The sequence below is a fragment of the Gambusia affinis genome, linkage group LG04, assembly GCF_019740435.1.
Source record: "Gambusia affinis linkage group LG04, SWU_Gaff_1.0, whole genome shotgun sequence".
In the NCBI taxonomy this organism is placed as follows: domain Eukaryota; kingdom Metazoa; phylum Chordata; class Actinopteri; order Cyprinodontiformes; family Poeciliidae; genus Gambusia; species Gambusia affinis.
In genome coordinates, this window is record NC_057871.1 from 23903935 (window position 1) to 23931464 (window position 27530).

Below are 27530 nucleotides of genomic sequence, written 5' to 3' on the forward strand. Positions count from 1 at the left end.
AATGAAGCCCTTTTCTCTGCGCATGCCCAGTAAACACCCCGTTCTCTTAAAAAATTATTCATGCGTAAAAATGAATTCACTAAAATACACGAATCCGAGAAATACACGACTATTGCGGTGTGAGAATTATCATCATTCTCTTAATTACTTTTTCTTATAGCTTTACAAGAAATATATAAAACAAAAAGGGGAAAAAAACATTACAATGGCAAAACCTCTCCATAAGTTTGCCTTTTTCCTCTGTTTTTAAAGGACATTTTTCAGATGCAATGGGGAATGTTCAGAAGGCATCTGTCAAAACTCAAATATTGTCAAATCCAGACCAAATATACAATTTCAGTTGTAACAAATTGATAATGAGGAACTTTCCAGCATACAATCCAACTAAACCTTCAAAAAGTAGTGAAAAGATTTAATAATTATAAGACATGATTGCTATAATGAAAATACATTTGAAATACAGCTATTTAATTCTTCATTGTTAGTCCTGTGTTAAATTCAACATGCTTATGACATTTTACATACATTATATTTTGTATCTATTCATTCTTGTGCTCTTTAAGTTAATAACCAGTTGTACAGGAATTAACCAAAATCGGACAAAAATTATTAAAAATAAACTGTGATATTGATTTAGCATATAAACAAGTTGAAATTTAATTACAATTAAGCATTGAAATTAGAAACAATAATTTTAATGTAAAAACAGTGAAAATAGTAAACCTTAATGCATATTATATTTCTTGTTACATTCTGTGTGACAGAATTGGCATAAGTAAAAAAGAAACAATAGAATCTTCATTGCTCATTTTCCAGTCAATGCAGTCATGCTTGTGATTACTGGAAGCTGCATTAGAGATCTGTATTTGAAACAAGAAAGCTGCTCAATCATGTTCCTAATAAATCAAAAGTCTGAGTTCATTTAGAGTTATTCCTTCCTTTAAGGCCTCTCCTTATACGTCCTCCATAGCTGGTGTTCTTGTCTCCGGGCCTCAGAGCGAACACAGCTGGAGAAGGAGGTGTAGTGCTGCTCCTTCACCTGGTGCACACAAAGCAATGAGAAGACGTTCAATTCAACACGTTGGGATTTGTTTTTTGTATATTTCTCCACTCCTCAAAGGAAATACAGAGAATCAAACAAGCAAACAATCCATATTCAATAAATCTATTAATAATCATTGTAGTAGTTAGTGGTACTTATCTGCTTGCCAGCTCCTTCTTCAGACATGACCTAAAAGAGGAGGCTCTCTCCACCGACTTATACCCCTGAGATGCCAGTAGAGGCCGTCATGAGAAACAAGGAAGGCAGGGAAAAGGAAGGAAATAAACTTTTGTTAAAAACAGGGACAAGACCAAGGAAATTACATCTGAGTCAAGAAAATCTAGTATTCAAAGACAGCAGTCGGAAATCAGGAAAATAAAATACACAGGAAGTCCATGTTTAAAAAAGAAATTAAGACCTAAGACTGTGAAGAAAGTATAAAAAGCAGTTCTGAGTATTAACAGCTAAGATCTGAATAACTCCTTAGCATGACTTTGAACTATAGTAGTTTCTAAAAATTACCACTTGATGGCAGTATAGCACCAGAGATATGAACTATTGTAGTTTTTAAAAATCGCCACTTGGTGGCAGTATAGCACCGCAGATAATATAAATGCCTTTCAGGTATCCCAGGACAGTTTTCACGTGATTAAATATCTCAGATCGGTGTAGAATGCTCCAGTAAAGACAATGGATACTAATCCCAAAATGTATCTGTAAATAAAGGTGTGTATTTCTAAAAGGAAGACATCTGTCATCTTTTCATAACTTTTGTTGATGCTAACACTTTTAACAAGGATATTTGTACTTTAATTAAGTGCATTTTCTCAGGAAGTTGCATGCTCCTCACCCTGGCTCCCCGGTGAAGCCTGTCCTTCATGATGCCGATGAACTCCTTGTAGGACAGCTGGTCATCATGGTCAACATCAAAGATCTTAAAGATGGTGTTCACCAGGTGACGTGTCAGCTTGAGTCCCGTGGCTACATACACTGCCCTTGCAAACTCGTCTAGCGGGAAAATACAAAGACGTCTGGCACTCACACAAAAACCAGGAGATAGAGCAGCAACAATTAGGGCCTGCAGCTTCAAGCCTGATCGGGTTCTCACTACCTTGTCCGATGGAACGTGAAGCGAAGTTGTACATCTGCATAGCAATGGCGAAGTCTTCAAGGTTGTTGAGGAACTGGAAGAATGACCTGAACTCATCGAAGGTGATGCCCTGAAAAAGAGAAACTAGGTGAGAATCTGCCAGATAAAGTGGGAAGTAATGAAGTCTTGTCATCATCCTGAGTAAAGCACTTCAAATTGGGGGAATAATGAGCAGTTTCGATTGATGTAGACCATGCTAAATGGGTCATGTGTGAACATAGCATTCCTTATCATGCATCCACTTCTCATATTGAAATGAAATCAAAAACATACATTGCTGCATTTTTATGTTATTCCATAAATGAGAAAAACTGAGATGCATTATGAATGTTAGAGATAAAGTTGCATTCAAAATAATAGCAACTCAACATCACCACTCAGACCCAACAGTCGAGACATGCATGGTATTGATTGGACGTAACTGAATCCTTAATTAACATGTTTAAAATAATAGCAGTGTGGCATTAAATTAGTACAAAACGTGCCATACTGGTGACAACAAATGTTGCAAATGCTGATTATATTGCATTTTTCTGTAGACACTAAGACGTGTCACTACAGACGAGTTTGAGAAGAACTGTCATTTTATTAATGGGGGAAAAGGGGGAAAGAAAGCTGCTCAGCTAAACTGACCTCAAAACGCTTAAAAATGGAAACAAGAGAAACTACAATTTAAATTGATAGGAGAATATTCAGATGCCAAAGATGGTTGAGCCAAAACTAAGCAGTTGACACGCAGTCACTCGGTTTCAGGACGTTTATTTTTGCACACGCTTCACATTTGTGATATACGTGGTTTACAATAGCTTAGCAAACACAGCAATAATGGGAGATTATTACCAGTCCACAAGTACGGAGGAGGAGGAAACAATGATTGACGAACTGCAACATCTCATTTTATTTGGCATGTTATCATAAAAGAAGAGAAGGTGTAGTTGGGATGATTGCCCACCGCATTAACAACTGCGACAATGAGAGACGATTTTGACCATGTGACCAATGAGCGTCTCCCATGGTGACCAAAGAAAAAATACAATTTCCTGTGAGTACTGAGCAAATGAGAAGATTCATATGTAAAGCCAAATTGTCAGTCGGAAACACCTAGAACGTACCGTTGTTGAAAAAACAAGAGCGGTTACAACTTACCAAAAGGACACACTGACTGTGTGTGTTCAAAATGCTAACAGAGCAGCATTTTAATTCCTCAACTCAAACCAGAGTACTCTCTGACACATCGTGGCTCTGGCATTACATGGCGTCTAATTATCGGATAACAAGGATCTTTGACCTGTCTGAGCAAAGTTTTACTTGAGAAGACCATGCTGCTGAATCTGGAGGAGGAAATGCTGTTGAAGTGTGTCTCAAGAAGAAAACGAAGTCAATAATCAATTTTCTTCACTTCCAGTAGAAAAGTAACAAAACTGATATGTTTTTCTTCTTTTCATGTTTTGATATTTGGAAAAGAACTTGCAGCGTTCCCAAGGTGTAATCATGTTTGGAAATAAAAGCTGGTGATAACAGTTTTGAAATTTACACACTGCTCTTATTTTGAACACACAAAAAAAGGAAATTTATTTCCAAACAAGGACAAGGAATTTCATCAAATAAATATCTCAAACTTGTAAAAAAAAAAGAAGGTTCATAAAGGCTGCATAACAAACCTTGTGCTGCTAATTAAATGCAAAATTGTGAACAGGAATATTCATTTAACCTAATAGAACAAATTTGAAATAAAAAACCTAGACACAACCAAATAGCAATCAAATGAAGACAAACACAAGACAGGGATAAAATAACTAAAATGTAGCAAGGAAACAAGTGACAGATTGTGGCTGCAGGTTGTGTTTTTTTATGAGGCAGAAACAAACCTCCTGCTTCTTCCACAGCATGAAAGAGAGGAGGGACAGAAATAGAGTTGGGTTGCAGATCGACACAAGGAAGATGAGCCAAAGCATAGCTAGCCTTCGCTTGAAGGACAGATGCACAGACAGACAAACAATCACGTGTGACTGGAAGTCCTATTAAAAGTGTTTGTGTGGGTCTTTGTGTGAGGTCAAGTGTTGAGAGCATCAACAGCCCTAGGCGGACACCACACTGGGAAAATACAGGCTTTGTGAATTGCCTGGAAGGCAGCAGCGCCAGTAGAGGGAAAAAAAAGAAACGTATCTAATAATATGCGGAAAAGAATAATGCTGAATGCACTCAAGGTATTCTTCGTTTAGGTGTGCGTTGCACCTTTTCGTCCGGAATACACTGGCGGACGTTCTCCATGTACGCGCTGATGTTCTCGACGTTGGTAAAGCGCAGCAGGATTTTGGCAAAGTCTTCCTCACTAATTGTGGTCATTCCTTTGGAATAGGTCAGAAACTCAATTTCCAACACCTCAGTCTGGAGGTTATCCATAAACCTGCCAAGCAGAAAGGAATAGATGGTGAGGAAGAGGGAGGTGGGGGGAGAAATGAGACATTTACCATGTGGTCAGCATGACAAGGTACCTGTAGAAGTCATCAAAGGTGAGCTCTGCTTTTCCCTTCTTTCCAAAGAAATGGACCAGTATGGTGGTGTCAATGGTGATGCTCTCATCCGAGCGCTATCAGAGACAGAGGAAGAGAGATGGATCATAAAGGATGCTGATTTGGAGGAGAAAAAAAAAGCAGAGGAAAGGGGGCAAGTCCTTCAAGGATCCAGCCTGGGTACGGCTTAGGCAAACAAGCAGGAGCCAGAACGTTGCTGCACGAATGCATGACATGCACCGGATGAACATAAACACAGCTTCACCTCAGATATCGGCTGAAATCATTAACAGCCATCAAAGATATCAAACAGACCAGTCTCGTGTACAGGTCGGCTGATCACCAGTTACCCAAAATTATTAAGGAAATCACGACCGATTTATCAGTTCATTCCTACAAAGGACCTCTTGGCTGCTTTTCTGATCAAGGCTCTCAATCTGTGTGAGTTTAGGTTGACGGTCATGTCAAGTTAGGTTTTGCGGTTGCACCATTACCTTGTCTTGGTCTATCACATGAAATCCAAATGAAATGTATTGAAGTCTGTCTTAAATAAAAGTGTGAATAATTTTGAACTTTATATTTAGAAAAAAAAGCGATAGGGTACTCCAATCCCCTATGTAAAGCCAGGAAAATGTTCCATCTGTTTTTCTTATAAGTTAAAATAATCCTCATTGTGTGTATAATTTCTTTATTATTATTATTATTATTAAAACAGGGTCATCATATCCAGATTTGTGCACTCCAGGCTGGTCAGAAGGTTTGCTGTGGTAGCTTCAAATACAAACTAATAACGATGAACATAAAACAAGCCCACACAGTTAGCACAAAACACAATGACAAAATGAGTCATGCCAAGGGTCAGAAGAAGAGTAGGGATGGACTGGCCGTCAGCACATAGAACAGGTAGATCAGGTTGAACACACCTCTGAACAAACAACTCAAAAATAACCCAAAAACACATCATGGAGCACACACAGAACACATGAAGGACACCACATTTCATGCATTTCTCAACGACTGTCACACAGGAACACGTGAACAGGACATCACATCCCAAACAGAAGCGCCGCACAAACCCAACGTAAGCACAGATGCATAAAACATTTCAGCAGATTCCCCCTTTTTCCCTTAACTGATGGCCGTCCGGTCTGTCACCTTTCAAACTCAGATGGTGGGACTACCTTGTTTTTTGTGTTTGGTCTTCCTTCCTCCCTAGAGTGTTTGAAGTGAATGTTCCCTAAGTGATCCTGGTCATTTGAAACCCATTCAATGGGATTTTAAGGCGTAACTTCTGTGTGTTTTCTCTGTTATCTGTTGAACTCTTGAAGCTTTAATCCCTTTTAACTTTAACTTTAACTAGGCACAACTCCTAATCCTTTTGAAAATGAAGATTGTAATGAATAGCTCTTAGTAAAAGGTGACAATGATTTTAAGCATCAGGGGAAAAAAGAGAGCCCATCTTCTATCTCACTGCCCACCATGCCCACACCCAGCCAACCCGTGTGTCAAACCCACAGCCATGCAGAGAAGAACGCACACGTCAGATTGAATGAAAATCTCGTTTCATTCGATTTAAGAGGAGCGCTTATGCCATTTCCATCATCATCATCATCATCATCATCATCATCATCATCATCATAAATATCATCACCACGATGCCATTCGTGGTTCTACCTCAAGGGTAAAATCCTAAAGTCCAACAAGGGACAAGGAGGACAAGTCAAACAAGATGACAAGGTTTACATGAGACAGGAAGTAAACAGTTTTTGTTGTGTTTGTTTAACTTTTATATGTTGCTGCTGTTTGTTGTTTACTCTGGAACAAGAAAATATCAGTGACTAAGTTAAGATATGGTCAGAATTATTCACATAGATTTATTTGCCTCTTATGGAAGTTGAATTATGTTGGGCTGATAGCATTAATTAGATGAAATAATCATCAACTAATTTAGTAATCGATTAATCGTTAACTGGAGCACGCATATTTTAAAAAACATGTCAGTTTGCTGAAAAAACCCCCCCAACATATTCAGAGCCGTAATTAAGCTAAAACTGAACAAAAGTATATACATTTTGCATTTAAAATTTTAAAAAACCCCTTTGACTGAACGTGTTTTAGCCAAAACTCTTCAAATCAGCTTTGGTCAGATCGTTAGAGCATCTCCTGAGCACAACTTTCTTTAGATTTGAAACCTGATTCAGGTTTGAGCTGCTTCTCGCTATTCAGAAATTGAAATCTTCCTGTGGTGAAGCTATTCCTTGTAGATCTGGAAGTAGGCTTTCAGTCCATCCTAGGTTTCATCCTACCTTAACACATTTTCCTACATGCTTTGAAGAAACTTCAAATGTGTTTTTTTCTAAATTTAGCAGGACTTGGATGTTTTCCTTCATTAGAAAAGGCTTCCATCTTGACATTTCACAGCAAAGACCAATTTTTCTTCTTATTTGTTCATCAGTTTTGAACGGACTTCCAGTTCTTGGTAATGTCACCATCGCACCATCTTTTCTTTTCTTAACAACAGCAATCTTCACCATGATCCATGGTAAATATAATAGCTTGGAAATTATTTCGTGCCCTTCTACAGACTGATCCCATATGGTGCTGCTTAAAGATGCCTCCTGCCTCTCCAAAGAAAACATTTCAGTTTGTTTTTCAGTTACATTTTACAGGTTATCATTAAAAGGTGGAAAACATTTGGGAATAATTCAAACTCCAGACAAGCTGACACACTAACCAACCTCCTGTGACATGCCGATCGCCAATGAGAAGAGAGAACCGGATGACTTTACTGAACGTCCTCTTTCACTTTTGTCTCCTTGGGTGGACCACCTTCATGTAAACACGAGCCAAGCTTAAGATGATTTCATTGTCTTGCCTTTCTTGTGTCACTTTACTGGATGTTCTTGTCACTAAGCCTTTTATTACTGACAAACAGCATAACAATACTTTTGCTCTTTTATCTTTAAACTGACACATTACCAAAGACTTTATGACACACAAGCTGTGCAGACAACTAGACAGCATCCAGATGGTGTGTGTCTCTGCCTCTCTTCCCCGTTAACTGTAATCCCCTCTTCCTCACAGTCGTGTTGTTTTTCTCTTAAAACGACTAAGCCGTTGTCAGAAGTAAAATTCAAACAAGGAATTTAGCTTGATAAATTGATTTCTGCCCACAATGGCTGGGCTTTTTTCTTTTTATTAGTGTTTTGTTTTGGGGGTTTTTTGTTCAAATTCAAAGACAGAAAAGTGACAGCAAATGGGCCACCAGTTCAATAAATTATGCAGGAACAGATTTCTAGTTGGAATTAAGTGATAATTTATCACAAAAACATTTTTTTTATTTACTGCACAGATTTAGAAGAGTTTTTTTCCCCCCATCTGATCATAACAAGCTTATCTTTCCTGGAAGAGTGTCGGGGAGCACCGTGAGCTCATCATCCTCCTGACATCGTAATGGTTACCACGCCTATAAGGCACGAGCCAACACCTGGCGAATGCATGTGTCTGTTTGTCCACCTGTGTGTGTGTTTGCGAGCTCGCCTGTCTTTGATCAGGGGCGCCGAGACTAAAAACAGTAATTACCGATGTAAACGCTAAACGTTCTTTTTCACCCCCCCGACCTGTGAGTAACGCTCGTGAGGAAAGGCCCGTTGTCGGTTTTATCCACATCAGTCAGCCCACACCTTTGGGCTACGGACGTATTCAATTTTTGCATTTTGTCATGTTACAACCACAAGCTATGATGTCATTTAAAGGGATTTTACAAATCTACAAATAAAAACCTGGAAATAGTGACGCCTTGTCGCCTTGTTTGCATGTAGAGGAAAAAGTTGCATTTTTAGTTGACTAATGTTCTTTCGCTAACTTCTGAACATTTACATTGAGCGGTTGCATCTCCAATGGTGAAAATATATTTTCTAATTAGCTGACTGAATTTAACGGAAAGTGAATGCACAGTTTCCACGTTTTCATTGGTAGAAAATAAAAGTTGACAACCTTCATATCACATTAAAAAAATATGTTAAAGTTTGACTTGTGGAAAAAGTTCACATTTTTTGGCATGACAAAGTGTAAAAACAAAAAATATTTCATATTTGTATAGGCACCACATCCCCTCTTCTAATGCTCATTTACTTCTTTTTTTATCCCATGCTGTTACTGTTTCTTTCCTTCTTTTAGGTGTTGTATTTTCCGGTTTCCGCTGCTGCTCTGATATCTCTGATCTCCTTTCTCTCCGTCCTGCTTGTCAGTGTCTTCTTCATCTAACAAACACCAAGGCACCTTTCTTAACCTCCCTCCTTCTCTGCCTGTCACTCAGTGCCAACCCCCCCCCACACTCCTCAAGGTTACAATAGGGACTAATCCGTTGAGTAAACACATCTTTCTCAAAATACAACCTTGTTTCTTTCTTTTCCCTTAAATGTACTTCCCGAAATGCTTTTCTTCTCACCTCAGCTTTGTTCCCCGACATTTGTTCAGTCTGCTGACCTGTGTCATCTGCTTTTGGCCTCTTTCGCCTCGTTTTGTTGACTCTCTGATTAGATCTCTTTCTGTCTTTCTTTACCCTCAGGTTTTCCACTTATCAGATCAGATTCCTCTGCATTTGAAGCATCCCTTTCATTTTAAGCTTTTTGTTGTGACTCTGTCCCTTTTTCTGTTATACATTTCAAATTTGTTGTGAAAAAAACAACAACCAATAAATACGCCATTTTTATTTTGTACACATCTAAGGTTTGTACGGTGTCCGTATAAGGTTTTGGTTAGATTAAAAAAAAACAGAAGGACCTATAAAAACACAAAATTGATAGACTGTACTTATGTTTTACCGTGACTCTATATCGTGTTGTGCAAAAGTTGTAAACTGGTCTTTAATTCCTTATTTATTGTACATAAGCTGCTGTATCCTTTAAAATGATATTAACCAATATATAAGCAGTTCAAACAGAACTGCACAAATAGAAAACCACGTACGTCAGACCTAAAACTCATACACGACTACTTAAAAAATACAGCATCTGACAATGTTAGAGTTAAGTGGCATAGCAAGCGACTAAAAAAGACATCCCTCCTTGAAAACAGGTCAGCCAGTGGGCTGACAACGAGCATTAAAAGTTGATTTTAATAATTCAGAAGCTTGACATGTCTTTGTTTTGCCTACAGCTCCTCGGCCTCCGTCTGATTCGTCTGTCCTGTCCACTTTACGTCCCGACAGATGAAAGACTGCTCGGTATAAATACAAGGTCGGCCCCGAGGAGCAGCACTGTTATTACCTCAACAGCAGCTTCTGCTGCTAACCACAGCTAACCACCGGTCTGTCATTAGTCAGCTAACCTGTTAGCACTGTGCTAGCTCTTATTAATCATTACACATCCTTCTCTTATCCTTTTGTTCTCAGAAACCAAAATCAAAGTTGAAACTAAAAGATTAAGGTAAAATGTGACTACTTTTATTTTGTTTGTTTTTTGTCTAAAAGTTTCAGCTCTACAAATACTTTCCACTAGCAAAAACTATAGTTTGTTTCTGTGGCACATAAACAATTATTTTCATCTGTTTTGTGAACAATAAAGAGAACACTTCAAGGAGATCTTCAGCACATTGATATATAATCTAATTAATTAAGCGTATGCAAACTGTAATTGTACATAAAATGCCCTCTGTCTTTGGTCAAAACCTCTCAAAATAAATTAGGATTTATCTTTATGTTTTATAAAAGTTTGTGACACCTCATTGCAATTTGTATAAATAATAAGTTAATCATTTTCATTTGTATTGCACAGTAGAGCATCTGCAGCCAAGCAGTTTTGTTGCAGCAAAATTTGAGTGAGCCTCTTCAAGGATGTTGCTAACATGTTAACCTGCTAATATTAGGATTCACCTGAGCATATAGCCCTATATCTGTTCACTTCATGGAGTTATATACTTTATTTACTAAATATCTATACTTCCTAATTCTACTACTAACTTTCATGGATCACTAATATCCACTTCTAGGCAACCGCTTGTGTTATTTGGATCATAATTCAGTTTAAAAAACTGAAATGCTGTAAATATTGCTTAATATTTCTGAAAATAAACACATTTGTAATTTAAAATGACACATATTACCTATGTGAATCCAGCACGTAATTAAAAACGGACATGCTATACTATCATATTAAGGCAAATGAATGTGTTCTGCAGTCTACTTGATCATAATTCTGTTATTGCTTTCAACTGATTTGACACCAAACACGGCACAGAAACACGTGAAAATCAGTATGGAGGGACAGGATGGAAACGATACAACTCATTGAAAAGGAATTGATAAGGAAACAATAGGAGGCTTTTATTCTGAAGGTGAATGTTTCGGAGGTTATTCTTGTCAAATCGGGTGTGGCAAAATTTCTTTCGGGGATATTAGAAGAGGATGTATATTAAGACTACGGCATTAAGACATAAAATGAGGGAATGACAAATGGAACAACTGGGTCTGTGTACCTCCGCCAGGTCAGAAAAGAGGACTTGACTGGCGCTTCGCCTCAAAACGTCCCAGTAACTCCGCGCCACAAACTCCTGGCTGTCTTTTTTTAACACCTGTAGGAGTGGTCAAGCAGGTCCAGGATCAGTTCACTTCGAATTCAGTTAAAACAAAAATAACTGTGATGTGAAATGCCTATATGCTCAGACAGTTTTCATATAATTTTTGTAAAAACATACCAACATGAAATAAAGCACTAAAAATTAATGACTAAAACATAAATAAATAAAAAAAAATATATATATATATATATCTACTACTCTTATTAATACAAAACCATTGCAATTTTATTTCTATTTGTTTGACACTGAACACTCTTCAGAAAGTGACGTATTTGTATTATTGATCACTGAAAGTGAGTTTTCATGTGCTGCGAATCAATTTGCACATACTAAATGTTAGGAAAACATGAGCTTTTTGACGAGTTATTAAAAACACAATCAAATAAAACCATCCATCACAATCAGTGTTGACACCATTTTTTTTTTCATATGTTGGATTTAAAAGTATAAAGTTTTTTGCAATACTAGAAAAAAAAACACCCTTTATTGCAAAGATTATCATTTAAAATAATACAATTTTTGAAAAAAGCCCATTAAATATTTCAGCTGAATTAACTAATGCCATGAATAAACACAAACTGATTCATGATACTTTTATGTCCATCTTTGCACAAAACATAAAAGTGGATCAGAATTAATAAATACACCTATAGTGGTTACAAATCTACTTTTTTATCTATTTCTCTCTAAAACAGTCACTTATCAAAGGATTGTTTTTTAAATTTGTACCCTATACGTTTACTGCTTTTCTTTTTAAGATAGTACAATAAACCCACTCCAGTAAAACTGCAATATTGCAGCAGTGTTTGCTTGTAACAGCAGAGTATATTTGTAGTTAAACCGAAAGAGCTTCTGGCCACCCACCTTGGCTTTTCTCTCTGGGGAGAAAGCCACTGCGGCCATTTTAACATGACCCTGCGCCACTCTCAACTTCATAGTGACAATGGAGCTATCCATCACAGCACTGACAGAACAAGTAGTGAGTGTTTGTGGAAAACAGAGAGCTACGGATAGAATAGAGGGTGGAACAAGACTGAAGAAAACGGTTTGTAAAGAAACTGAAAATTGCCACCATTCATGTTTTCATGAGAGATATGAGTTAATAATAAAGCTATTTTGCCCTAAATATCAAAGTTAACAGTTATTTTTAGTCCACTATTAAAACAATATATATAAATTTACTGGCAAAAATCATTAAAATAGAAAAATAGAAAAATGTGTCTTGTTAGTGTTTTGTCGTTCCTGTTTGAAATGTTGTTTATGCACTCAGACAACACTAACAGCAGCCTGAGCGGCCGGCGCCAATAATGAAATCACCCATTCTCTTTGTAATAAAGAGAACCTCCCCCAAACACTGACGCACCCAGAACAGATCGTACCTAAACATGGGCTCAAATGGAAAAACACTGATTGTGTTTTGGAGCTTCAGACCATCAAAGTCACATCCCACTTGTAGTAAGAGTTCATTTCAGCTGACCTCTTAAACGTATTACTCTATTGCTGCTATTCTTATGTCCATTCACCCCACTGCTTCCCCGATTAGAGGGCAAATCGGTCAGCTGGCATGACAGATGGACACACAGCCTCAATTTGCATCATTCACCGAGGCATCAAAGAATTCAAACACAGATGATTTTACTGGAGACAGGATCAGGTGGACTGGAGCGATTGAAGACTTCTTTAGGCCACGAGTTTACATCTACAGAGATGTTAAAAGAGTGATTGAAAAATACCCATCACTTATAGAAGTAAGGCCAATTTCTTTAATTGAACTGACCGATACTAGACTATAAACCTTAGAAATACTTGCTTTGCAAAGATGTGAAACAATTTCTGTGCCAAATCTTGCGATCAAATCATTACAATCACTATCAAAACACCTGCTGCACCCAGTTATTTGAAAAATCTCACAGGTAATTTTGTTGCCTCTAAATAGGTGAATGAAAATGCTACTTAAAGCATCATCATCAAATCTGTTTGTTTATGTGTCAAAAGAGAACGAAAGGAGACTAATAAATTATGACTGGGGATACATACGCTGCTCATGGGGGCAACCTGATATCCATACAGCTGCATACTCTAACGCACAGAGAGAGACATGAGGGAGAGACAGAAGAGCACAGAGCATGCAGTCAGAAGAGAGGAGGAGGAGAAAAGGTAAAATACATGTTAGTACATGCAAGGAAGGAGGATGTGTCATTTACTACACATCTGAGTTTACAGTTTTTGAATTCATACCTGACATCACAACAGTAAGCACTGCATGACTCAGAGCAGCTTGATGCATGTGAGGCAAAGTGAATGTTTTTCTTTTGATTGTTTTAAGGCTGAACAATAATTATTAAAAGTGTTTTTTGTGAGTTATATGCTTCAGCAGGATCGAACTGTACATGTAACGATGGTTAAAATCTAAATGCAGGGTTCAGTGCTTTTTATTAATGCAATGAAATGCATAAAGCTTCAGTATTAAGCACTAATTTTGCTTTTCATTTAAGGAAATATATGTTGTGTTTAACATAACGTCGAACTGTACAAATCCATATATGCTGTGGTAAATATGGTACATACAAATATGACCATTGTGAGAAATAAGAATAAATACTTGTAACGTTTAACAAGATTTGAGAAACAAACATTTTTGTAAAGATGAGTTTTAAAAGACGAGGTAAACACATTGTCAGGTACAATATATCACATAACATTACTTAAATTATCTACAACAGGCTAAGCCAAAATGAATAGGAATGAAACTGCAGCTTAATTAATTATTTCAGATGCTTCCTTCCTAAATTTTTTTTCACATATTTGTTAATAATGTCACTATGTCCTCACAGTATAGTATGACAGATAATTTGTGAAAAAATCAAGCTCCTCTGTCTTCTTCCTGTGGTTAAACCTTCATCTGCAGAAATGCACCGCTCCCACTCTGAAACAACCTATCAGAGCTAAGAAGTGGGTCTTAGCGCTGTCAATCATGTTTGTGTATGCGCTGAAAACACCCTCCCCCTTTCTGCTGTGGATACACCCATGACGGCGGGTAAATAGTCTTCCTGTGACATTAGGTGATTTGTCCCCCATTAGCACATTGATTGACAGCGTTAAGACCCTCCTCCGGTCTCTGGTTGGCTGTTTCTGATGGGGAGCGGTGCATTTCTGCAGATAGCAGTACGACCACTGGGAAGAGGCAGAGGAGTTCCATTCATTTATAGGTTATCTGTCTCCTTTTATACTGCCAGGACATAGTGGCGGCTTTAACAAATATGAAAAAATATGGTGTTATAAAAGTTACTAATAATAGCTTTAATGTACTCAAGTAGCAATTGTATCAACTGTTGTGCTTAAACAAAATTATTTTATTAAGAGGAACTTGGTATTTGAAAGGTAATTGCAATTATAAGAGTAGTTTAAATGGTTTTTCAGTACAAATTTAAGACTCATTTTGTTTTCCAGTGACAAAAGCATAGCAGTTTGTCATTGAAAGCAGTTTATTTTTCAATGCATTGAGCTAATTTTGTGACATTCAAAGAGCATCAAGTGTATGTAAACATGAGAACTGAAGGAGGCTGTGCTTATTTTGTGATATGAAGTGGCTTAGGTATTAAATAGTTTAAATGTCATCAGGATTTAACGTGGATATGCTTATGAATGATGCAGGCCGTGTTGTAATGCAAGGCTGCTTGTTATTCCTGAGCTTCCACCATTGCAGAGGGGAGGACGACAAAGCTTGAAAATATATCAGATATAACAAGTACATATTAGGGATAATCATCACGGTAACAACACGGTTGCCACATGGTCAGCTTTCACAAGGCGGCATGCAGTCCACACTAGCCACAGGAAAGACTTCATTCGTTTTCATTTCTCATTTTCTGCAGATGATCGTGATCTTGAATGGTGATGTGTCAAATTCTGCACACCTGTTTATTAACTTTGACTTTGATTTAACTTTCAACAGTGTTGAAAAGTGACAGAAGTTGCTTGAAGCAACATTTATAAAATCAGTTTAAATATTTGTCAATTTTTGCACCGCTAATTTGTCCTGTAGTTTAGAGGAGTATCATTATAGTCAATGTCTGTAAAGAAATACCTGTAAACGTCACTCCACAAACATGACTAACAATGTCGCCTTCTTACAGCGCTCTTACCAACTGAGCTGACTTTTCCGCATCTCCTTTCCTCCCCTTCTTCTCGTTCTTCTTCCGGAAGATTTCTTGGAGCTGGAAAGAGGGAAAACGTTTCAGATCCAAGCAAAAACTTTTACAGTTACTATCATGACAACAATTTTATCATGATAAATGATAAACAATACAATAAATGCCCACTTCTATTATTATTATTAACATGGGCGGTCTTGTATTATGTAATGTTGTGCTCCACCAAAACAAACCTTTACTGACAAAGTAACAGACGAAGTTTGGACACCCTAAAAACTATTTACTGTGATAGAGATAGAGCCAGAAAGAATGCTCAATTGCCAGTTGTCACAACATCCTGTCCTATTAAAAAAAAAAGACTTAAAGGTTTTCTTTCTGCAGCTATTAACGTTTAAATAGCAGAGAAATCCTCATCTACTTCTACAACATTCAATGTGGGAAATATACCCTGAGTAGCACCTGGCTGCTCCCACAGGATTTTAAACCATTACCACCCCCTGCTGCTGTACTACCACCCCACTCCCACCCACCTCCACACTCACTCCAATCCCTGCCCGCCTGCAGCGTTTTCAGTTAAAAACCTCACATCCTGCTGTGTATATAACATGCGTGAAGCCCTCCAGAAAAACGACTATCACTCTGCTAAGCTGTTTAATAAGGTGCTCTCATAATCAGGCCTTTTCAGGTGCCTTAAATGTTACAAAAATGTGGATTTTTGTAACGTTTTATACTTACGAAAATACTTACATAGTTTGGAGATGTGAAAAAAATCACATCTCCAAACTATTCATTGATTACAAGAACGAAGTAAACATGCAGAAACATTGGAGCGTTTCACATTCATCACATTTGATCATGTACACAATATTTTCTTAATATTTTCATAATTTCATTCACATTTTGCTGCCACTCAGGATAAATTCTCAAAATAAAGAAATGGGATAGTACATTTTTAAATAAAAAAAAAAACAACATAGTGAAACAAACTGTTGAACGTTTGAGATTTTTCTTCCCATTTCATTCAAAAGTAATCATGACATTGGCTGTTGGTACATTTAATTACCAAAATAACACAGATATGTATTCGTTGATGGTTCTGTGCTAGAAACTCACCACCAAGAACTCCCTCTTGTCCACCATCTGGTTGCCGTCTGCATCAAACATATTGAAAGCAATCTTAAAGCCAGCATGTGGTTCTGGAGAACAGATAGGAAAGAACACACGGTGTGAGTGCATGCATGCGTTTACTGAAGGTAATTTTAAAGCCAGAAATAGTGAGAGAAGACATGGCAGACAGGCTACACAAAAGGAAATAATGGTTTCATTTCAGTAAATGAAGTTTCTCAAAGACGTACCCTGTTCTTTTAGGAAAACTCTGGATGCTTGTTTAATCTTGGAGGCAATTTCTGACAACTAATGGTGCATGCTTTCATCTGCTTAAAGGGATATAGGGACTAAACTAAAGGGCTATTGTTGGCTTTTATCAAGTCGGGGCTGCATTTGATGTACTCTAATTCAAGATCTGAAATGTTTGGAGGGAACAAAACCTGACCAGGAACATTTCATGCTCCAATACAGTTTTATAAGACTGAAACCTTTATTCTACATGGAAAAAATATATAATATTTTGATGCATGTTCTGGCATTAGGACCACTACATATTCATACTATATTCAATATATTAAAATGAAGAAATTTAGTACATTGACTTGTCAATACTGGATGGGGTAACTACAAAAAAAATAAAAAAATAAAAAATAAATAAATTTTTAGAAACAGTTTGTGATTTACAAAATCTTTATTTATTTGAAAAAAAAAAAATTTTTTGCTTTCCCAAAAGAATTGCTAAAATCTCATCTTGGATTGTTCAGTCTTGTCTCATGAGGTGGACTGTATCGTTACTCTCCTCCTGAACTTGTTGACATTAAAAATAAATTCATAAAACAAAAAATGACATTCAAGCATGAATTGAACATGATTCTTTGTGGGGACCAGTGTGGTGGCCAACATTTTTCCAGAGGGTTCCATGGCCCCCCTAAGCCACCTCTCGAGGGCGCCACTGAAAGTGAATCTTTTCAAGTAAACACTCTAGCAATGTGGGGTTTATTTCATAGCAAACACATAATAGATACTAACTCAAAGCAGCAAATATAAGCCCTATTTTTACAGCTGTCACTCACAAAAAAACACCTTATTCACATTTGACCAAAGAATTTAATTCAAGTGGATTCTTTATTTGCCAGTAAACAAAACAGATTGTTTTTCTTCATCTGATATATGGAGATTGGTGGTTTACAGACTCTGTCATGCCTTTTTTAAGAAACACAAATACAAAATTTGAGCAAAAACCAAGAAAAACCAGTTAAAAAAAAAACATGGTTAGACGACATTTTGAAAATGAAATTATAAAATATTTGCTGCAACTACAAGCCTCATTCTGATGAAAGACTTCAGCAAAAATGCAGAAACTACAAGTTCTGGATGTATATTATTTCCCTTTCGAATACCAAAAGCCAATCTTTTCACAAGATTATAACTGTGGGTAAAAAAACAAGTGCCATATCTGATTAAAAAAAAACATGAGGAATATAGTGAAAGAAGAAGGCGTAAGGCCTGAACAGACTCACTTGTCAGGATGCAGAGCAGAAACAGATACTCCGTGTACGAGATGATTCCTAGTGATGAGATCAAGACAGGAGAGTTAGGAAGGTCACATTTAAGGCCTTTTCTGCTCTATGTTTACAGAAGTTTAAAGCTCCTGGATCTCAGGGCCTCACACACAGCCGTACACACCGACGCACCCTTAATCCTCCCGGCTAGAGATAGAATCTCAAAATGTGTCTTCTCCCAACCAAGCCACCAGCGGCCATTTGGCCCCACACAGCGTTCAATAACATATCCAGCAGAAGACATGCTTGTTTCTCTGTGAATGTGTGTGTTTGGATAAGCAGGTGGAACATAGCTTAAGGAGTTAGATTTTTCTGCTTCAGGCACATTTGCAATCTCTTCCTCTCACTTTTTTGTGTCTGATCGCTCAGACAGATCGGGGTGACTTGCTCTCCCACCAGTGTGCATGTGACGGCGAACATGACACTGGCTGGGAGTCGGAGTGTGAGCCTTGTGTTTAGCTGAATCCAGACTGCTTTGTGCGGAACAGCTGGTTTGGAACCGGACTCGCTTAAATCGGTGCAGATCCGGACCTGGAAAGACCAGAATGCTGCTCGGGTTTCTGCATGCAGTCTGAATGTATATACAAATAAAGGATTTAGCGAATCATAATGAAATCACGATGAAAGGCATAGGACTAAAAATTTAACTTACAAACACCTAAGCGTGACTAAATGATTGCTCACCTAGCTTGGTTTAGTTTACATAAATTGTATTTCTGGCTCTTGACAAGAAAGAACACTGTTCTTTGAAAAAATGCCGCAGCAGTGGTGCCACATACTGACAATTTTACTTTGTATTGATAGTGAATTGGAAATTTTAATATCATGACAACCTTAGCAGCGACAACAGAAACATAAACTCTCCTTTAACAGGAAAAAAAAAAAACCTCCAACAGAATCTGGCTCAGTGTGAGCTGCCATCTGCCACAACTCACTGAACACAGGCCATACTGTACATCGCTATAACTAGTGCAGACGGTACAGCTCCTGCAAATACCAAACTCTTCCTTTAGCACAGTAAATGTTAATAATTGTTCAAAAGATAGAAATAAACCTAGAATCTAAAAACAGAATCAAGTGTAAGTTCAAGCACCTTAATGGTTGGAAAAAAGCTCACTGAGCATACCTACATATGATGAGACTCCTTACATTCCCCAAATTGTCCAGCAAAATAACGGAGATAGTTTCAAGCTTTTTTGCGTGCTCTAGATAAAAGAAATTCTGTAAGTGCTTTGTAGCATCGTAGAATAACCTCAAAAGACAAGGCTGCAGAAAATAGCAAAATTGTGATCTACAGCCATAGATACTAACAGCTCTCCAACTATTTACGTTTAGCCATCTGTATCCTTTATGCTGAAGTACACTGTAATAGTAAACGTACCCCAATTTCACATTAGACCCAACATATTTCCCCTTTTACAAAATGTCCTTTTGTTTAAGGTTGAGGTTAGAAGAAATGGGACCTCAGAATGCTCACAAGAGGAATTTGCATTAACTCAGACTTGTATGTAAATGTGCAGCCTGGTGTAGTATAAATACAGAAAAGCACTGAAATAATGAGCTGTGGAGCTGAATCTAGGCAACACTGTGCAGTGCTACTTTTCTGAATTAGTGAGATCCATAGAAATCCTAACGTATTTTCAGAATTCAATGATAGCAGTCTTTGTGTTCTGTGTGATGTAAGTGTCTTCTGCCAATTAAAAACACAGATAAACACACATATTTAGCTTACACAACAGAAAGTTCTGAAATAAAGCTGAATTACATCAAGGTAAATTACCAAAATAAATGTTTGGAAGTAATTAAAGTAAAATATGTATTATTATTATTAATTATTATATTTTCAGCTTTTCACATTCCTCAGCTTCTCTATATTCCCATATGATTGTGATGATTTTTTTGTTTTTACTTCTTACCCTCATTTCATTGTTTTCTACACTTTCAAATAAAACTAGTCCTCCTACATGTGTCCCTGTAGACCAAACCAAACCCTTGTATAAGATACAACCTAAGCATAATTTTAGTATCATTAGAGAGGAAGTGAATCACACATGGCATGTTATTTTTAGCATCTCCCTGAATGTGTGTGTTTCAGTGTAATTATCACTATGGGGAGTCGGTCCCTGACTGTGCTTTCTCTGTTATGTGCTCCTCTAGCAAATGCTTAATTAGGGCAAGCTTATTTCTCATCTTTCACCAGAGGAGAGGAAAGAAAAGGGGGTTGAGTTTTTTTTTTTCCTTTTTCTCGGCAGGCTGTTTTGCTGAGAGGAACAGCATGACGACAACCTGGATTAGTGACACCTACAGTGCAACAAAAACTCACACGCGTCACTTAATCAGAGATTGAAAATGAAGCCCTGTGCTGTGTTAAAAAGCAGCAAAAAAAAAAAGAAACAAAAAATTGAAGGTTTCTCAGATTATTTTTAAAGATCTTGTCCTAAGGCCATTTTTATTTTTTTTGTTCAGGCAGCGCGGATTTCAACAAATAATGAATGAAAATATGCAACCTCGTGTGCTATGTAAAATATTCCACTAGTCGTATTAAAAAGTTGGGGGGTTTTTGGAACAAACGAACTAAAGAGGCACCAAGAAAATAAATGTCTGGTGAAGGAAAGTGATGACTTTTCATCATGATCAGTGAGCAGCCAATTGGAAATGCAAAAAATTCAGTCATTAAACACACTACATTAAGCACTACAAATTACATTAAGAATGAGAAATAGAAAACACATAGACTTATGTATATATTTTTTTCAAAACGGAGAAAAGATTTGTAAAACGTAGCGCCTGATTTACAAAGTAAAAAGCATTAATGGCACGGTCAGCTGGGTGGGAATTTGTACACTTTTGAGTCACAAAATAGATGAGATGAAGATTTGAGCTATAAATTCAGATAAGTGATGAACGGTTTGTATCCACATGTGTGTCTGCTGACCTCTTTCTCTCAGGTTACGGAACAGTTTGGAGGATCCTCTCCATACGGGAGGAGTATCTGACAAGATTTTCTCCAGTTCCTGACATAAACACACAAAAAGCATAATCAAAATTACTAGACATTGTAAAGACACAAGGTGCCATGCTCTAACTTGAACTTTATGAAGAAATAATGCAAAGAGTTGGAAAGTTAAAAGTCCCATGCAATGGAAAACATATCCATATGACAGGTAATTTAGTCTGCCACTGCAACAACAACGATGACTTCAGTGCATTCTAGTGTAGAGAATCAGAAGTTAATCCAAGAAATGTGCAGAGCTGTAAGGAGATAAGGATTTTTATTTGTATCTTGAAATGTTGTTAAAGATTGAAAAGAGCCATGATAACAAAGCAAGAAAGATAAAAGATAGAGCCAGAAAAATGGGAAAGAACATAAAATAATTTGCGGAAAATACAAAGGACCTGCACATCTTTGGAGCTTGTTTGTTCAATACATGAACTGGCGCAGCAAGTCAAGCTTGTTTAGCCGAAAAAACTATGCACTGCGAAGAAAACAACAACAGATGTAACATGCAAAAGATGTCTGACTGTGAGGAGAAGCAGGAAAAAGGAGAGATATAAAGTGTGTTTCCCACCTGTTTGGTCAGGGACCTCCATGGCCTCTTGTCTGCCAGAGAAAAAGACAAAGGAGGAGAAAGACGAGAAGAGTTTGGGTGGGCTTGGTCAGATAGCATCTGTATGATCTAGAAAAGGGTCCTAATGTGCAGGGTACAGTCACAACACACACATCTACGCACGCACACTGTGTATACACTCATCATAGCAGATCCCATTTGTACTGTCTGAAGTGGTCCTTGCCTGCCTTTGTAGTTTGTGGAATGTCCCCGTAAAAGCACATACTACTTTTGTTCTGTTTTATACAACAAAGTTCATCTAATTCAACTTCAAAGGGGGCAGAGGATGGCGGCTGCTGACAGGCTACGAGCGGCCGTATCGCATGACAGCCGAGATGTAAACACACGCATACAGGTGCACGGGTCTGCACGCTATTCAATCCTACAACTGCTGCAAAAAAAAGAAAAAAAAATTGTTTCTGATTGCATCAGTGTGCAATCACATTTCCAAACCGGGAACACTCAAGCTTAGCCCACCAATTTAGATATTTACAAGTTAAGAGAGGGAGAGTACATGAGAGTAAATGGAATGTGTATCTGCGTGTGTCTGACTAACATTAACCTCAGACTAAACAAAAGCTGTAAAGCCATCTGCTTTGAGGCCGGCAGCTCAGACCTAATCTGTTACAACTAGCAGCAGGCTGACAGTATCGGCAAAGATGTGCTCATAAACCAAGGATTTCTGACGGCCTTAGAACGTGGCAAAATAAACATGTTAAATAAATTCCAGACACTGACGGACACAAAACAAAAATTAGTAATGCGAGGTCTATAAAATTCTCTGACAAGTCAGTGAATTTGAGCTAATTGAAAACTAAACTACAATCATGTTAAAATAATATGATATGAAGTACAGCTTCCATGACTTATGAAAAAGAAACATGTGAACAAGTATGGATTGATTGTTTTTTTTTCTCAAATTCAAACAGTCTCAGGTATGTAGTACATATTTACACCCCACTATTGGATGAAGGAAGGGCTGAGTAATAAATCAGTTTAACCAATTCATGGGTTTTTGAAGATTTAATTTTGGTCAAAGTTTTGCTAATACTCAAAGTAAGTCCAGTGAATCTTTGTTCAGAGTTGACTTTCATTGAATAAATTAAGTGGATTTAACTTACGATATTCTTTTACACAAATATGATTGTCACTTGATTTAAAAATGAGGTATAAGTCTTTAAAAATTGTATCTAGTTAATTTGAAATAATGGGAAAGGATATTATGTGACAGTGGTGATGAGTCAGCAAGGCGTCCCAAGACACTGAGCCACCAACAGCTTTCTTGCCTCAGAAATACTGGTTTTTGATCTTAAACCAAAATATGTGCCACACAAAACATAAGTTGGTAAGATCTTATACATGTGCACAGCGGTCATATTTTTTGGAAACAAAAATGTGAAACGTGGATGTCTGATACTTACTTCTTGGTTCGCTCATGGTAACAGACTCGATGAAGTTCTGTGGAGTCATGTACAGCTGTCCTTCATACTCTACAGAGCTGAACATCCGGAAACGATGCTCGTGGGATGACATGTAGACATCTCCATCCTCAAAGTCAAATGGACGAGTCTGCAAAACGTAAAACCAAAATTTTTACGTAGATCGCGCAGATTTACATCAGCAGCTTGATCAATATGCAAGGAAATAAGTTATTTGAATGTGTGTATCATCCGATCTGGATCTGAACAAATTTTTCTGTGCACTCCTAATATGAAAACTATGAAATAATCTACAATACACTGAATGCGTAATCAAAGTCAAATCCTCAATCTCAGTTTGGTTGAAGTGAATTCTGGCACAATTCGGATGCTTAAGTGAATGCCAAGCGGGCTGGAGACCGCTGCAGAAGCAGGAAGTGAACAATAGCACAAGGCATTCTGGGTAAAGACAACAAACGCAAATGTGCTAGCGCAAGAAATGTTTTGTTTTCTTATGCCAAAGATAAAAGAGAAATTCTATAATCATAGAATTTCATCATCACTAAAATCTACTGCCACTCAGTTTTTGTTCACATTACATGAAGAAGGTTGCCCTCCATGTCTTCTTCAGTGGTTTTTGTGTCATTTACTCTAGTGGCCCTTGGTGCAGCGCCACCACAGGCGAGGGGGGAACTAGATTTTTCAAAGGGTATAGTTTATTTGACACAGTGCAGTGTGAAAGTGAACCGCACCAGCTGAAAATGTAACAAATGTTGCAACTTTGATTCCCAGACTATCAGGTGTGAAACATCCTCAGATGAAAATGTTCAGAGCTTTTTCTACAGGTCATAGCATTTTCAGTAGTCCAGGAGAAGCTCGGGTGAATACTAATAGGTCAGCTTTACAAACTTAAAACTCCTGTTCAGTTTCGTCAACCCACCTCCTAAGTCTAATGGACTTCAGCATCCAAGCCTCTTCCTTAATGCTGCACTTTAATAATGAGCAAATCCATCCATTCTTGGCACCAAGTCTTGATTTAGCTCTCTGAGATCATGAATAGCATCAACTCTTCTGCTACAACTAAACAGGAGAATACAGTCCCACACAAACACACACAAGCCAGTACTACTTTCTACTTGATTGGTCTTTCCATCTCTCTCTTTCAGTACAGATCAGTGACTTCAGCTGGTTTAGCTGCAGAGCTTCACCAAGAGACTGTAGCTGCGCAATTAGCAGAGAGGTTTCCATATTTAAACCTGCTTGAGTTCGTGCTCAGCTCAGAGATCATGCTAATGAGCATGCTAGTTCAGTCATAAAGCTATGATGCTTCCTTTACCAAACGAGAAGGCATGAGTACGAGACGAATAGTTGGTTGTAGGGAAGTAACTGTAATGAAGATTAGGAGACTCTGCCCCCATGGGTTTGACTTTCACTAATGAATGGAGTTTTTAAAGTTTTCCAAAGGCAACAAGGCTTTGCATCCCATGCCCCTCAAAATGATTTAGAAGTATGCAGGCTCCACTGAAAAGAGAGAATTATTCATTGGTAGGGAGCACCAACTGGACTTCACATGGTACACTTTGTTCTTGTCTAGTTATCATGTATCCACCACTAAAACTGAAGCTGATGTGTTGCCTGCTTCTCATGACTGCACAGCATATGCTCCAGGTGTTTTCCCCTTTGGCATGTGAGTGTCTCCCCTTCACAGCTGCAGCATTTTATTTTCTCCCTATGCCGTTCTCAATATTGCTTAGAAACCAGCCTGTGTTCTCAGTATTTTCTATAAACTAACCCGTGTAAATCCAGTTGTGTCAGTGCGACTACAAAACGGAGTCACCTCAAATTCATTTCTACACTTCAATGGAAAAGTATTGATGTTTTGTACACTACAGCAGTTAACTTTGTCTTATTGTATTGTGGTTTTATGTGAAAGACCAACAAACCGTAGTGGATAATCGTAGGGTGTTGATAAAAACTGAAACGTGTGGTGTGTTGTTTATATAGTCAATACTTTCACAGAGATTACAGCTGCAAGTTCAAATAGCAGTTTAACTTAAATTTTAGCTCTGGCTGCATGCTTAGTGCTATACTTGTTTTCATAAAAATAAATTACAAATGACAGAAAATATTTTAAAGACACTTTCTTTTATTTCAGTTATTCCTTCTGGGAGTCGACCTGAAGTCAAAGCCCACAACATGCTTGATGTGCAAAAGGTGGTAGGCCCTGACCACGCCAACATCACTCTAAACTACAGAAGCCCAATGACTGAACTGGAGGGGGGAAAAAAACAACAGATTTTCTAAATATAAAATTTTCCTCCATCCATCCATTTTCTTCTGGTTTATCCAGGGTCGAGTGGCAGATTTTCATAAACAGCAAATTTAATTAATCAATAAAATCGACTTGTCATCCAGCTCCACAACCCTCACAAACTGACAGGGAAACTGGTTTAGAAAGATCAGTTGCCCAGACTACTGTCAACAGGTCTGCAGCTGCAGCGGATTGATGGTTCGACACTGTATCCCTCAAAAACAGCATTTCAGTTGCTATTGACATTTTGTGAATTATGACATTCCCAAGATACCACTGAATACTTATTTTTTTGTTACTTTTATCCAACATAGCCTTAGCTTACTATTGCAGTTTTATAGGATAAGGCATTAGAATTACCTGACAATGAAAAGATTTATTTAACTCAATCAATTAAATAGTTAACCTTTTTGTTGAAGTAAGTGTTTGTGAAAATTAACTGATTTGATATGCAGTGCATCAGCTGCAATCCGTAGCTTAAGTAGCAGGTTGATTTTACTTCTGAATATATGAAAGATTTGTTCATAAAAGTTGAGTCTTAGCTCACAAGTCTAAGTCAAGTTTTAGTGTGAGAAGTGCAGCAAATTGCACTTTCTGGGGTGAGTATGGACACATTATAGCAGATTATAGCAGATTGCATCATTTATACTTGCAAAAACCACTGTTAAGTGCAAAAAATGCTGACTTAAAAATAATTTTTACGTCATAGGTTTGGCGCCCCTTATGGTGCAGCGCCCCTGTGCCACTAATTAAATCTGACAAGCGTCTAAAAGTCAAGTCATCTTCTTTATGAAATATAATCTTATGTTTGATGGCCAGGAAAAAGCCATTCACGCGAAAAATACCGCTTTGCTGCTGTAATGCAGGGCAAGTTATAAATTTATTAAAAGTAAATTTATTTATAAGTTTTCACAAGTAGAAAGGACGGGGAGGCTCAATTTTTTTTCCCCACCAGGGGGTCTTTTTTGTGGGCTCTAGTGTCCCTTATATGACAGTAGGCGTAGAGAAAGGGGGGAAGACATGCGGCAAATGTCGAGGGGTCCGGGAATCGAACCCGTGACGGCCGTGTCGAGGACTGAAAGCCTCCAAAGTGTGGGTCGCGCTATCCCCTACGCCACCAAAGGGCGGTTCAATTTTAATCCACACAGTCGACTCGCGACAGTCTTGAGCTTCCCTTAAACCTACGTCTCGGCAGCAGGACCGTGATATTTGTACATTTTTGTTTTCCTCTTTCAGATAAAATTGTCTTGACAAACATGTTTTTATTTTATCTATTGTTTTTTTAATGTGTGGTGTTTCCATTGTGAACATTATTGTGTTTACTAGGATGTGTTGGGTTGTTTTTATCCGTCAAAGTGTGAACTCTGTCACGAGCGCAGCTGCGCAGTGTGACGACCGTTGGAGCGCGTGTTGTCATTTCAGCACCAGCGTGAGAGGGAGAGCGCCACTCCTTCCTCTGCAGCCAAACAGTGAGCGAACTGTTTCCACCGTGCGTGTTGGAAATAAATGACACACTTTACCCACCCAAAAAAAAAAGCTGAGGGAGAGAGGAAAAAACATGGTAACTGCTAGGAAAACCAAAGCGGGAGCTGCGCGCGGAAGAAAGCATGCCTAGAATACACAACACTTGACTTGTTTCCTTAATGGGGTCTCTCTCTGTTTTTTTCCCTTAGAGGGGCCCTTGTGTCAACAGAAATTAATTTTTACGTCGCTACGTCTCACAACAGCTAGCCGGCTCGCTAGCTGCCTTGTTTTTGTAGCCACGTACCTTCTCTTTAGCTTCAACGGTCGGAATGGACGGCAGTGAGAGACCATTGATGCTGCGTCTCATCATCCTCTTCCTGTCGCTCCACATTTTGTTAGACAAGTACAGAGCCAGGACACCTCCCGCAGCGGCACACAGCCCGGTTGTCAGACACCTCCGAGCCCGTCGTCCGTTCTGGCTGGGAACCCCAAGAAGCTCGCTTTTAGACGCAGACCAAGGGTTCAGTTTGCCGGCCAGCACTACCGCTCTGCGGAAAGCGGCCATTGTTGTCGTCAGTGTTGCTGCTGTGACTGTAAGTTTAAGGGCAGCTCAAGACTGTCG

General features: G+C 38.2%; 1 protein-coding gene across 8 annotated transcripts; it reads right to left on the bottom strand.

Annotated features, from left to right (window-relative positions):
* Nucleotides 1–92: 92 nt before the first annotated feature.
* On the bottom strand, nucleotides 93–27530 carry micu3a (mitochondrial calcium uptake family, member 3a). Of its 8 annotated transcripts, none has more exons than XM_044114584.1 (17): nucleotides 27213–27530; nucleotides 23137–23284; nucleotides 21677–21708; nucleotides 21043–21121; nucleotides 18066–18113; nucleotides 16552–16634; nucleotides 15430–15501; nucleotides 13322–13363; nucleotides 11183–11278; nucleotides 6380–6394; nucleotides 4688–4782; nucleotides 4428–4599; nucleotides 4061–4066; nucleotides 2154–2262; nucleotides 1893–2050; nucleotides 1202–1266; nucleotides 93–1042 (listed from the first exon to the last, which is right to left on the bottom strand). In XM_044114584.1, exons 1-17 carry the CDS (start codon nucleotides 27471–27473, stop codon nucleotides 1036–1038), a joined length of 1488 nt encoding a protein of 495 aa, XP_043970519.1. In that variant the 5' UTR covers nucleotides 27474–27530; the 3' UTR covers nucleotides 93–1035. The 8 variants fall into 8 exon arrangements, with proteins under 8 accessions (XP_043970519.1, XP_043970518.1, XP_043970520.1 ...); XM_044114583.1 differs by having other exon boundaries at nucleotides 4061–4069; XM_044114585.1 differs by lacking the exon at nucleotides 4061–4066 and having other exon boundaries at nucleotides 94–1042.

Bases quoted from the DNA above. Each gene is read 5' to 3' on its own strand.
- micu3a (XM_044114583.1), bottom strand. From the start codon at position 27,473: ATGGCCGCTTTCCGCAGAGCGGTAGTGCTGGCCGGCAAACTGAACCCT. The intron at 11,279-13,321 runs GTATGTATCCCC...CCACTCCTACAG, and splicing joins AGGTTGCCCCCATGAGCAGC to GTGTTAAAAAAAGACAGCCA. The intron at 1,267-1,892 runs GTGAGGAGCATG...CTGGCATCTCAG, and splicing joins GGCTTCACCGGGGAGCCAGG to GGGTATAAGTCGGTGGAGAG.